The 14,052-nt window shown below is 44.8% G+C and overlaps 1 protein-coding gene across 3 annotated transcripts in view; it reads right to left on the bottom strand.

The window, feature by feature from the left end:
• The window catches only part of MIS18BP1 (MIS18 binding protein 1), a 45,033-nt gene extending 39,756 nt beyond the window's left edge, over positions 1 to 5,277 (bottom strand). For 2 of the 3 annotated variants that reach the window (XM_067554715.1, XM_067554717.1), the window contains exons 1-3: positions 5,225 to 5,274; positions 3,684 to 4,491; positions 1,121 to 1,246 (exon numbers count right to left, since the gene is read on the bottom strand). In XM_067554715.1, coding sequence (XP_067410816.1) covers positions 1,121 to 1,246; positions 3,684 to 4,353 — 796 coding nt within the window. In that variant the 5' untranslated portion in view covers positions 4,354 to 4,491; positions 5,225 to 5,274. Of the gene's footprint in view, positions 1 to 1,120; positions 1,247 to 3,683; positions 4,492 to 5,224 lie in introns of all 3 variants that reach the window. The other variant, XM_067554716.1, reaches the window with a different exon arrangement.
• Between the last annotated feature and the right edge of the window lie 8,775 nt (positions 5,278 to 14,052).

Raw genomic sequence — 14,052 nt, forward strand, 5'->3', positions numbered from 1 at the left:
TGCATGGGGGAGGTGGCTCATGCATGAGCTCCAGGTAAGACTTCTGCTGCTAAAGACTACTTCAACTTTCCTCCTCACCTGAGGTCCCACTCCTTACCAAACTGTTCCTAAACTGGTAGTAATAGAGAAAGCGACAAAGCACAGAAATCTGAAATTTGTATGCAGGAGTAGAGAGAGACTCCAAGAACTTTTCTGTCTGCCCACAGAGAACTGAAAAAGAGCTCTGTGTGGCTCAAAAGCTTGTCTCTCTCACCAACAAAAGTTGGTCTAATAGAATATATTGCCTCACCCTTCTTGCCCATACAAAGGCAAAATTTGGAGACACAACATAGTTGGCAGTTTACATAGTACTGCTCGTAGGGAGAAGTTTGCTAGCAGAAGAAAAAAACTAAAAAAAAATTCAAGAGGAATATCTGGGCTACCTCTATTATGAGATTTAAGATGAATAAAGCTCATCATATATAGATAGAATGGCACAGCAGGACATGCCCATGCCAGAGGGAAAAATTATGGATGTACTCCCCCTACTTTAATTTTCCTGTTTCAAATCAAACATCTAACATGCAGTAGAAAACATAATTCTGAAACAAGCAGGATCACATTTGTCTACTGCATCTTGGCTGTTTGCATATTTAAAAAACCAATAGTTTTTTACTCCAAATATTAGACATGGGGGAAAATGGACTAACACAAATCAGAATGTTTGCACTTTCATGAATATTAAATTAACACCAAAGAGCTAATATGCTGTGGGCAATATAAACTAAATGCTACCATATGATACTGACCAAATGGTGATTATAGATATGCAGCTGAATGACACGCTCTTTGTCCAAGTACGCAATGTACTAGATAGTACTACTGGATAATACCAAGCTCCACAATAGGAATCAGATGTCATGGGTAGGGACTGGAAGTGCGGTCAGCCACCCCCGCCTCAATCCCTTCAGCGGCGGGGCTCTTTTGCTATAACAAACCCCTGGCTGTAAGGAACCAATGGCTTGGATCCCGACAGGTTCATTATAGCGAGGGTGTAACTTATGAAATACCCACTAACACAGAAATATAAGAAGCCAGTCACTATTTGAAGAACCACTACCAACACTGCCAAGAAAAGTACCTTTTTGTTGCTTCTGCATGTTCTGTTTCATGCGCAAGAAGAACTTTTGAGGTGATTCTGATACCGAAGTGCCTACAGCGAGGGAATTCACATTTTTGTTTTGCACTACCTTGATGCAATATGGTGCTGAAAGAAAAATATTCTCTTAAATTCAGGAAGTGAACGACAGCATAACAGAAATTGTTAGTATTCATTTAAAAATTACTAGACTAAATATACATTTCATAGGACATTAACGTCAACAATTAAAAATACATAATTCACTTATTTCTTGTATTTCAAACTTAAAAAAACCAACCAGGGTTTATAGTAACCATTTGTTCAAAGTGGGACACAGTTCCATTAAAAAGATTATTTTTATTAAAAACAGATTAAGGTCATGCCCCCATTCCTGACAGACTAGATTTGGTTCACTCCTAATATTCCCTAATATCACACTTGTCTTTTGGGGTAGGAATGGGTAGCACGTATCTGTAGCTAGTAACAGACAGTCTGCCAAGATAAAGTTTATTTTTTCTTGTTTTTAACTCTCCCCTTCTTCCCCTTTTGTCTTCGATCTCTACATAAGCAGTCCAGCTGTAAAAATCTATTAGCACAGTGGTTCCCAACCTGTGGCCCAGGGGCCAAAAGTGGCCCATGGGAGCTTTCAAAGTGGCCCACGGGGGCTTTCAAAGTGGCTCACCACTCCGCTCCCACTGGCTGCAGATGGGAGCTGCTGCCTAAGGACCCAGGCGAAGCGCATGGCCACACGGCTAGATGACTGGTGCAGGCTCCTTGTTGCAGCCAAAGGGACGGGAGATCAGTGCTCCCCTCTCCCTGGCTGTAGCAGGGAGCACAGCAAAGGTCTCCACCTAGGTCCCTAGACGCTGGGATCCCTGCTGGAGCCAGAGGGAGGGGAGCACTGATCTCCCGTCCCCCTGGCTGCAGAAGGGAGCCACTGCCTAGGGACCCAGGTGGAGCACACTGGGGCTACAGGACACAGGCAGTTTCCTTGCTGCAGCCAGGGAGATGGGAGATCAGTGAGGAGGGAGGCAGCCACCTTGCTGAACTCCTTCTGTCTAGCTGCAGTAGGGGGACGGGGAGGGCTGTTAGAGAAGACTGGTGGCCTTTCAGGGTTGTAACAATGATATCTGTGGCCCTCGAGCCAAAAAGGTTGGGAACCACTGTCTTAGCAGTACCAATGTGAAATCCTGCCTCGTTGAAGCCAATGGGAGCTTTGCTATTGACTTCAGTGGTGTTAGCCTTTCACCTGAACTAGTGCTATTACTAATCAATCCCCAGTGGAACAGCAGATACCAGCTAACAACCAAAACCGTTATTACTTTTATTTTAAAAAAAATTCCACACCTTCTTTAAAAAAAAAAAAAAAAAAAAAAAAAGCCACACTGTTAAGGTATCTATAAATGAACACTTAATTGAGCCAGCCACTTTCTTACTCCTTTGTCACGGTGTACAATTGGGAGACTTCAGTACAGGCATATTCCATCATTTAAGTTTTCTATGCTTTTTCCTTCTGAATCTACATACATAAAAAGACTCAAAGCTATTGTAACATCATATGATGGACAGTGGTCTTCTATTGTTCATAATACATTAGGACACTACAGACCATGTCACTCCTTAAGATACCACAGAACGAGTGTGGATATGTGAAGTACTCTCCACAGCAGCTTACTCCCAATTTCTAAAAACCTACAAAAAAGGACAGCACCTATGATGGAACAGAAATCCATGATTGTGCATACTGGTTGCTCCCTGAAGCTTGGTCCATCCCTCCACTCAGACACACAATCGCTGTAATACAGCGATACAGATCAGACAGACACCACCATCACCATTGTAGCAACCAAATGGTTCTAAGGTGGGGAACAGAGAGAAGAAAGTACTCAGTCAATTCTAGTGGTTCAAGTGGGCCCTTAGGAAGGAAGCACAGGGCTTCAAATTTATGCAACACCAACTACCCAAAGACAAAGAAAAAAATGGCCTCATCAATAAGGGTCAAAATAAAAACATACTTCAAGGATGGAATCTAAGGACCTTCCTTCCCCCCGATAGCGGTTAGTGGTGTTCCTAGACTGTGGGGACGGTGGGTGTGCGTGCACCATCTTTTTGCATTGGTCTTTGGATGATAGGTTTAGTCCTCTGGCTCTTAAGGATATAGGAAAACCTTCAAGGATAAGCTGGAGGGAAGAAGTGATATAAGTTAAAATATGGTTATAGGAGATTTTCTCTACTCATGCAAATGGGGAGAAGGTGGAGAATATACTGCAGGAAAATTATATAGAAGAGGTGGAGAAAATAAAAATACACTAAAACAGGAGATCACAACCAAATACACCAGACTAGAAGCAAGGACTGTTTTATTTCTTTAGGTTCAAGGGAGCATAGCTGGAAGCAGGATAGGAGAAGGAGGGGAGCAGCACAGGTATTTTTCACCTTGGTTAATAGGTTTACTGTATTTTTTTTCAAGCCCTGTTTGCAGCTATAACCCAAGTATAATAAAATCCACATTTTATTGGAGATGTAGTATAACCAGATGTCTTGGAAATATAATGCAACAAACCTTTCCCTGGCTGGATCTGTCTATCAGGTACCTCGCCAGCTCTTTGCTGGTTTTCTTCATCACTGGATTTCTTATCCTGTTGTCCCTGATAGACAGGATTTGTAGGAGTCAGGATCAAATCACGGCTGTAATTTGTCTCTAACAATTTTTTCTTAGATGGCATTTGATGCTGCTTTTCATGAGATGCTTTGGCTTTCATTCTTTGGAAAAACTTTGCTGGAGATTCCTGAATTAAAGGATCACAAGCTTTGCGTTTCAGTACATTTTTGTCTTTTAGTGGCAAGAAGTCTTGTGTCTTCTGCTTGCTAGGTGCAACTTGTACTGCTACAGGATCAGAATCTGGCCTTATTTCACTGACATCAAGAAATTCTTTAACATAGGTGCCATCTGTTATTAATGTGGACTGAAAAATACCTTCTCTTTTCTTGGCAGTTCCTCCTTCTCTTGCATGGTTTTCCTTGAAATCACGTAAAACTGAAGGGAGCACAGCTTCTTTTGTTGCAGAAGTAGTAATACCAGCATTTTGAATGGTCACCAAATCTTTTAGAGGAGTAAGAGTACCTGAAGGTACGTTGCTCATAAAGATCGCCTGCAAAGGCATACCTCCTCTTCTGCTAGAAGGACTGTAAGACTTTGAAACCCCTGTATTTTTTAAAGGTGTAGCAATCATCTTGCCAGCGTTGACAACAATATGTTGTGCTCCTACCGCAAAGTCATTGAAATGGGCGTGTTCAGGTCTGGTTTTTTAAATAAAGGAAGGAGCAGCAAGAATTCCATGGACGGTTGACTTTATTTCTTCACATCTCAGCTAAAAAGAGAAACGTGGTTAAAACAGGCTGGCCTTTCTGTTTCCATAGGCAGTGCCAGATTTTAACGCTGACGGCTGTCGTGCGGCAACGAAGTGTCAGGGCTGGACACAGAGTGCCACCAGCCGGCTTGTGTCACAGCCCGGCCTTCGGTCTCAGAGACCTGTCACACGGACATGACAGGAGACGTATCGCCTGGCGAGCAACCTACCGCCCCGGATGGTGGGTTGAAGAGGTGCGGGACGTCTCTCGGGCACGGGTCCCCTGAGGTAAACAGGAGACAGCTCGCAGTCAGGCGGCAGTTTCTAAAACGGCAGGGCCGGCTCCGGCCCCGGCCCCGGCCCCTCGCGGGAGGTTTCACACGCAGGGCGCGGAGCAGCTCCCGGCTGAGCGCTGCCCCCAGCCCGTCAGCAACAGGCACCGGGCAGCCGGGCCGCGGGAGCGGGTCTGCACAGGCGGGACAACGGAGCTCCTCGCCAGCCCGGGGCGGGGGGGGAGGGACGGGACGGGACCTTCGCTCGCCGGTGCCAGGCCCGGGAGAGACACAGGAGCGGACAGCAGACACTATTCGCTCGGCCGCCCGCCCGCCTTGTCCCACCCCCGGTCCCCGCCGCCGCCCCGGCTCTCCGCTGTCCGCAGCCCCGCCGCCTCGCGCGCCAGGGCTGGTCCGCGCCGCCGTCAGCGCTCGCAGCCGCCCGGCCCGCTCAGGCAGCCGCCGCCGCCGCACTCACTCACTCACTCACTCCGCCGCTGCCGCCGCCGCCGCCTCGCGCACCCGCCGGCACTTTCCGCCGCCCCGCGCCGCGGCGGCCGTTACAAGTTTTGAGTCTCGACTCCCGGCCTTCCCGCCCGCTGATTGGCAGGCAAGGGAGTGACGTCCCGGGAGAGGGGGCGGGGCCGAGACGCCAGCACGCCGCGAGCCCGCCGTGGCCGTGACGTGAGGCGCGCGGGCGCTGGAGAGCGAGGAGGGGGCGCTCAGCACTGGGCGAGGCAGGCTCCCCGTCCCCTCCCCCCACGCACCGCTTCTGAAGGGCGGCGGCCGCCCGTGCCGAGGGCGGGAATTGCTCTCCTCAGCGTTTCCCAGGGCTGCCGAAGTGCGTGGGGGCGGGGCTAGGCCAGGCCAGGCTAGGCCAGGAGCAGGCTGGCATCCCCTTGGCAGAGCCGGGGCCGGCTCCGGCTCCTCACACGCAGGGGCTATGAGCAGACCCCAAACACCCCCCACCCCCTGAACGTTTTGCTTTGGAGACCTAGGCCTGGCTGAGCCGGTAGCCCCTGTGAACCATCGGGAGGTGGGTGAGGGGGGCAGTAGGCCCCTGTCTGAGACACAGCCCCCAATATGGGGATTGTCCCTATACAATCAGGACGCCGGGTCACCCTCCGAAGCGGGGGGTTTGGGGCGAGGTGTCTAGACGACACACTGGGAGCTGCCCCCCGCGTGTGTGCACATCAGTGCCGCACAGTGTGGTTCATACACCTGAAACCAGCCTGGAAGTATCCATCCCCTGCGGGCCCAGCAAACCAACCGGGTTTTGCTTCCAGTGTTTACTACTATTTGCATGAGAAGAAGGGCTCTGGTTCCCCTCTTGCAAACACTGCACCTGAGCAACTTTCAAGTGACTCACCTGCACGTGTTTGTTTATTAACGGGGGCGTCTCTGCTTTTGTTCTTTACATTTCTTAAGACCTTTTTAAAGAAATGTTTGATCCATTTGATTTGTATTTTGTCAAGGAAGAGCGAGTCCTCCTTCCGTTTAAGAAATCTTTTCCGTTTTAGTGGGTGATTTAGCTCATTGATACTTGGGACTAAGATTTTTATATCCATCAGGGGATGAGGCCCCTTTGCTACCCATGACTTCAGCGAGGACGTAGGTATTGTTGATGGCTGGGTCACATGCCGAATTGGGAGTTCTACAGCAATGTTAAAAAAGGGGAAAGGCAAATGGATGGCGACTCTAACAAAACTTTTATCCAGATGGCCTGAGTCACTGAGATAACAAGAAGGTACAAAATGAAAAGGGAGTGAAATCAGGAGATAGCTAGCCAAAGCATCTAATAGACCAGACACCATGGATTTAGACTGTCTCCGATAGTTGAGCTTTAAAATTCAGAGTTGCAGGTAAAAGGCTGCATAACTATTCAACAAAGTAACTGACTGGATAACTACACTATTAGGCACAGTAATCATACATAAAATCCAAATCAAGGAAATGGAAAATACACAGTTACCAGTGCTCAGAGTCCAAGATGGGTGTCTTCAGGGAGGAAGCTGGTGACAGTTTGTTGAGTTTTTCAGGAAAACATCCAGTTTGATGAAAAATCTCCTTCACAAGTTTAAGGCATCCAGACAGAAGTGGCTGTCTGGACCCTGCTCTTTGCTAAAATCATCAGATATGGATTTCTAAGTATCTGTGCTGCTTCCACTCTCCTCCTCTAATCTGTAGAAAAACTCTTGCCTCAGCAGAGAGAAGTATCTGCAGGGAAGCAACTTGTGTGGGTGGTGAGAAAGGATATTGTGTGTGCAGAGGGGATGAAAGACAACATGCTATAGTGCATGTGGTGGAGAGGGGACTGGTTGTGAAACTGAAAGGGAGGTGCTTACAAGTCCCATGCACTATTTTCTTCAGCAAGCTGATAACTTTACATTCTGCTATTGGTTTTACCTATTTGCGCTGCTAATCCTGTGTCAGTCACTTAAAATAGGATCATCTGGTAAAATAATTTTTAAAAAACCCAACATTATTTGGTAAAATGAAAAGGGAGATGAAATTAGAGATGGAGACTGAGAGAAAACAAAATGAGCTGCAAGGGAAGGGGCAAATTTATATTTTGTGTCTAATTGTGAAAATCCTGATCGTGACCTACATATAATGACCCAAATGACTTGTTTGGCCTGATCAAAAGATAACACTGATGCACACACAAATGTACAGAGTATTTATTAAGAACTCAGATATTCTCAGTTTCTAATAATGTTTCAGGAAAAAAAGGTATTAATGAGGCTGCTGTAGCTATCCTGCTGCCTCATAAAGTGAACAACCTGTACAAACCAGAGCTTGTCTCTTTCAAATCGCCATTATCTATAATCTTTAACACCACCTATGCATTTAAGGAGCCACAATAGCTGAGCTGACTTGTTCCTAATTACTGCTTTGCCTAATGAATGGTTGGTATTAAGGGAAATTTCCTTTTCTTAGATTACACTAGTAGCAGAAGCTGTTGTATCTCCTTCCTTAGACTCACCAGATAAGAGGATAGACAAGAAAGAAAGATGATGATTAGTTCCTAAGTGTTTGGTAAGAGACCAGTAATTGTTTTTCAGTGCTTAAAAAAACAGTAGAAGGCAAAAGAGACAATGAAGGGTCAAAAGTAACTTGATTTTTTTATACTTCTTTAATTCTTGATTTTTTAATAAACAACTCTGTGTTTCTGATACAGCACCCTATTAAATAGCATTGTGATATTTTGGGTTTGACCCAGACCAGTAAGGGGTTGTATCATTGTCTCCCCTGACTTAAATACCTTGCTGTGCTACTGTGGCTCACACAGCCTAGACATCAACAGCCTGCATACAAGCATGCTGGTCACACCCTGGCTTCTATTGCCCCAGTTACTGTTTGCAGAGTGATCCCAACACCTCCACTCCCCCAAATTTCTCCAAAACTATCTCCCTGAAAATTGTAGCCCTCTCCTGGAACATTTTCGGAATTAAATTTGCTGTTCCTTTAAAGAAATAGAAACAACAGCTTATCTTGACTTGAGTTAACAATTGCTTCAGTTTAATCAAAGCACAGTTTGTTTAGCTAAAAAGTAAAATAAGTTTAATTAAAAATGGATAGGTTTCACGTGAATTCAAGTATAAGGGATAAAGATAGAAAAGGTTGCAAACACACAAGTAAAATTATGCTTTCTAATGGCTAAGACTTAAATTTAACAAGCAACAATCTTTTGTTCAAGACTGTAGCTCACCAAACATTCTCACCAAAGTGTTTCCTCACCAAACTTCCTTTTCCAGCAATGGCTGACTAGCTTTTAGTCAGATTCCCCACAGAGTCCAAGATGCTGGTTTTCCTTGTCTCCTCAGGTGAAGGATAACTTGAGGATTTGTTCCCCCTCCCTTTATCATTATAAACTTTGAAATTTATTCTTCTTTGATGAAGTTCCTTTTCTCTACTGGGTGTAGACTCTATGCTGTCTTCTCCCCTAATGGTGATATTTACAATACAAATGGTCTCTTCCTGCAATTTCCAGTACAACAGAATAGCCCACTGAATTGGGCAACAACTGGTTTGCAGTATTGGCCTCTTTCCTTTGGAGAACTTCTGTTTATCAACTCCCACTGACATGCCTTGTTGAAACACATTTTAGTTATAATTTCAGCACATCGGTATAATCCTTTGTGGGTTGACTGTGCATGCATCACTCAAGAATATTAAGTGGATTATTAGTTTTCCAATGATGCATTATGTGACCCATTTTAGATATAGATTATAACAAAAGTAAGTTGGGGTACACTGACCTGGTCAGGCTAGCTGAAACTCACTCCTACATACTGGGATCCCCTTGCCTTCTGACACAGGGATGCTTATAAGGCTCGTTTTCTGCTCCCTTTCTAACGGTTTTTATGGATCCTTTCAGCAAAGGAGAAATGGACTAATTTAATGGGGAAGGATTAGTGAAACTTATTAGACATACAGGCCCAGATCCTCAAATTTAGACTCCTAACTCCCATTAAAATCAATGGGAATTAAGTCGCTTAAGACCTTTGAGGATGTGGGCCAAAATGCTGTCGATGCACCAAGTAAACAAACAGAGGAAATAGCAAGATACAATTATTTTCTCTAACTTTCTTCAGTTAGTGATCTCAGGTCTGATGGAAATGTGGCTTCCAAGGGGATTGTGTCCCTTTAAACCTCTGATTTACATTCCACTTGGCATAAGTGCACATGTGAAGGCTGCCATATTAAGCCCCAGTTTTTTCATCACAGAGTTCGACGGCTTGATCATCCTATTTTAGCAATCCAGAGACTGGGGATACCTCTATATATATATACGTATATATATATATATATATATAGGATCAGCACCCAGTTGGGTACAGGGTTGGTGGGGAGAGGGGGTTTGATTGTTTGGAAATTTGTTTTAAAGTTATTTTTTGTTTAGGCATTAACAGATCTTGGGACTGTAGAGGGACAGAAGTTAAGTGTACTGACTGTATTCTATGTACAAAGGTCTATGTGTTGTGTCACTGCTATCGGAGGGAGCTACTCATCAGTGGTTATTGTTATCTAGCATTTCTTCTTTTTACATACTGTTTTGCCTTGGGGAGTCTCCTAAGACTTAATATATCATTGCCCATTTTATTACTTCTGCACAAGATTATCTGTAATATCAAGGAAGGAATGCCAGTTCCTTGTTCTCTTGAAATAAAGTACCACAAACAGGGCTTGGCCTAGAGGAAGCCTCTTAAAATTAAGAGCCACTCACTATGTCTTATTCAAGGAAAAATAGATTATTCTTTGAAATTAAAAAAAAAATTATCCAGGTCTTGAGGATTTGCATTCTGATTCCTACAGAAATTTATAGCAACTATGGAGAACTTTGGAAATCAGTCATTAATTATTACTCTCCCTTCTGGAGCTATTTTCATGGCAGTGGTGTAATTAGAGTTGTCTTATCTATCTATCTACCTAGTTAACCACTTTATAACTTATTGGAATTACCACAACATTTCTTTGCTGCATTTTTATAAAACGTTCATGCCATTCCTTCAATGGCAGTACTAATTTTTATCTTGCTCTGCAAGGCTCTTAAAATCCATTTCACTCTTTGAATTTCTGAGATCTCATTTCAGGTGCATATAGATTTCTGAATAAATCTTAACCTGCTTTTGCCTTTCTGGCAGAAGTCAAATTTTGTTTATAATTGTTTAGTAACCCATAGTTTGGCTTGAAAATTCCAGAAGTGACATTAAATCCACTTAAATATTTAATTTCCTCTATGATTCATGTTGCAAATTAATTAGACACATTAAGTCTCTAATCTCTTGCCTGTTTTTTGTCTTCCCATTTCTTTCTTGGCTGGGTCTGTATTTTATTTGGTGCAGTTGAATGAATCTTGGCTGTGAATAAGGCTGGTGGCTGTAGGACTTTTGCCTTGTTTGTTTCAGAAATTGGAAGATCTGCCAGAATTGAGGCAAGGGGCTACAGGAAGAGAAAAGATGATTTTATGGTTTAGGCAATTGAATTCTACCTGGGACAACTCTATTCTATCCTTTCCTCAGACACAGATTTCATGTGTGACACAGGGCACGTTACTGAAACCAAAACTTTCACATGTGGCCACTAACTGTATGTTCCTCATTTTCTGAGTGCCTGGCTTGAGACATCTGGGGTCTGCCTTCCAGATGTGCTGAGCACCCAAAACTGTAGCTGAAGTCAACTGCAGCTATGGCTGCTTAGCTATAAGAGGGCAGTGATGTCTGGAAGAATGAGCACAGGATTAGGCATTCAGGTGGGCTTAGTTCTAATCCTGACTCTGCTGTTGATTCACTTCATGGCCTTGAGCAAGTCACTTTGGCCTAGATTTTTAAAGGCATTTAAGTGTTGCTCTGTAGAGCATTGCAAGGCCTAAATGTCATTTTGAAAAGTGACGTAGGCACTTAGACTCCTAACTCACATTTTAAAACGAGAGAGGCTCCTAAATCAGTTTGAGCATTGCAATGCAGAGCAGAGCAATGTCTAAATATCTTTAAATACTGGGCCTTTGCCTTTGTCTTTTGTCCATCTGTAAAATGAGGGCAATAATACTTTGCTACCTCATCAGGGAGTTATGAAGATAAATTCATTAATATTTTTAGGCTTTGTTAGTACAGTGATGAGTGCATAGAAGAAAACAGAAAATTAATAATTCTGGGTTTGGAAGATGATGATCAATAAATAAGGCCCATGACCACACATTTAAGCATAGAGAGACATACTGAGTAGTTATCCATTCAGTGAACATTCTCCAGCATGCATGGTGAATGAGGCATGGGTTCTGTGGAAAAAATATTATGCGATCATGTAACTAAAGACCGTACCTGTTATGTTCATAGCATACAAACAGCGAAGTTGGATAAAAATATAAGATATTCTTTCTGAAAGGTGGCCATTTAACAGTACTTTATTTCTTAGAATTCAGAACCCTAACACACAAGAACTAAAACCAGAGAAAGACAAGGCGGGATGCTCCCTAAGGCAGAGAGGCATAATTCAACCCACTTTGCTCTAGGCTGACTTTTTGCAGACTGATTGCTGAAAATCCAGATCACACACTTCCCTACAGAGCCTACAAGCAAAAGGTGTAACTCAGGGGTGGCCCGCCAGTCAGAGACGAAGAGTCGCAAAGAGCCACATTTACCTTTTCGGTTTCCCCTCGTCTCTTACCCTCCCCCGAAAAGCTTGTCAATTTCAAAGACCAAAGAGCCGCATTTGTATGACCAAAGAGCCGCGGGTTGGCCACCCCTGCTGTAGCTGAAGTCAACTGCAGCTGTGGCTGGTTAGCTATAAGAGGGCAGTGATGTCTGGAGGAATGAGCACAGGACTAGGCATTCGGGTGGGCTTAGTTCTAATCCTGACTCTGCTGCTGATTCACCTTATATGTCAAGTGACAGCTTGAATTTTTAACACGGTATTCAATACATCGCTGTATCATTATGCACAGACAACCTTAATTCTGGTGCTTCCTAACTTTCCAGTACTTGACCTTGCAACCTTAACATTATTTTATTGTAACACGTGTCTGATCTTATTTACAGTATCTCTGCAAACATACTGTAGTCCATGCACACATTTTCATGTACTTCATGGTACCCATGTTAACGTGTGGTATAAATGTAGGTAGCAGTCATGCTGTGATTTGTGGGGGGACAGAGGGCCAAGCTTGTTAGTGGAGCCACCTCTATGGCTACGTCTACACTGTGAGCTGGGGTGCGATTCTCAGGTCATGTACATATGCTAGCATGAGTATAAAGAGTAGTGTAGCAATGGGAGCATGGGCAGGGCCATACCGAGCATGACCTACAACAGTGGTTCCCAACCTGTGGCCTGGGGGCCAAAAGTAGCTCACGTGGTCTTTAAGAGTGGCCTGCCGCTCCCCTCCCGCTGACTGCAGAAGGGAGCCGCTGCTTAAGGACCCGGCAGAGAACGTTGCTGCTGGACTACAAGATTGGTGCAGGCTCCTTGCTGCAGCTGAGGGAATGGGAGATCAGTGCTCCTCTCCCCCTGGCTGTAGCAGGGAGCATGGCAAAGTGCTCCACTCGGGTCCATAGGCACTGGAGTCCCTGCTGCCTCCTTGCTGAGCTCCTTCCGTCTGGCTGCAGTTACTCCTTACCCCTCAGATCTACTCCCTCAGTAACCAAAACAATTGATCTCCATCTGCTTAGCTTCCAATAACGCTGCTTCCCTACTCAGCGCTGTGAGCGGGGCAAATAGCTGTTTTGCTGTGTCGTGGCTGTGATTGGTAGTTCTCACCTAGCCTGCTGTTGGGCTAGAACTGCTACTCCACTCTGTAGCTCTGACATGAGATTTGATCTGCTGCTTAGGTTCATCCATAGCCTATAGCTCCCTGCTGGAAACCAGCTAGGCTCCCTTCACAGGATGCAGCTGCCTCTCTCAGTTCAGCTCTTTTAGAAAGGGATCAGTAGCATAAAGGCCCTACACAGAGTCCCACTACCCAGAGAGACGTTCTTAGCAGCAAGGCAGAAGTATGCGGTTTCTTGATCTTGACTCTGTCCAGGGCCTCCTACTCAACCTCAGCAAACATCAGTCTTATTCAGGGTGATCCCATGTCCAGTCATTCTTCAGGCCTTACGCAGGTGGTTCCCAAGAGGATGATCTCCAAGATAATGGGCCCACATACAAACTTAGCCAAATTGTAACACGGTGTCCCCAAATTATCCACAGTTAATAAGTAAATGAGATGTCACCTCACTCAGTCCAGTCCCTTCTCTTGTAGGCTTTGGGCCACATAGCTTACATTTAAATAATGTTTTTCTTGGCTGTGGAACTACTTGTTTTCTTTTTTTACAGAGTTTGGAAGAGTGGAGGTGAAAAGTATGCCAGCCAATAATACAGGGATAATGAGAATCACTCATTTGCTGCAGTTGCTGCAGGAAATACCGACTGAGGCTACGTCTACACTGACAGCAGCAAATTCACTGCCGTCAGCTCGATTTATCTGGTTTGATGGAGCAGCAGCGAAGACCCGCTCAATCAATCCGAAAGTTGATCTAATAAAACCACCTCCCCAAAAAGCGTAACACTGCATCAACGGATATGCATTTCCCGTCAGCGCAGTGGAGACAGAGCGCCAATGGAAGTTACAAAGTCGACAGGAGTTATGCAAGCTACTCTGTGTCACTTGCGTAACTGCTGTCGACTGCCGCCAAATTTCACCATTAGTATAGACCAGGCCTGAGATAATCCGGTACTTTCCTCCTGCAAAAAAATCCAAGATCTGTACCATGTGCAGTCTCTTCAAGGGCCTGGTCGATCAGCCTGTTGCGTGGCAATTGTCATCCGATTC

Source organism: Emydura macquarii, unplaced genomic scaffold (genome assembly GCF_026122565.2).
Source record: "Emydura macquarii macquarii isolate MOO-44397 ecotype Brisbane River unplaced genomic scaffold, CSIRO-AGI_Emac_v2 contig_1551, whole genome shotgun sequence".
NCBI lineage: Eukaryota > Metazoa > Chordata > Testudines > Chelidae > Emydura > Emydura macquarii.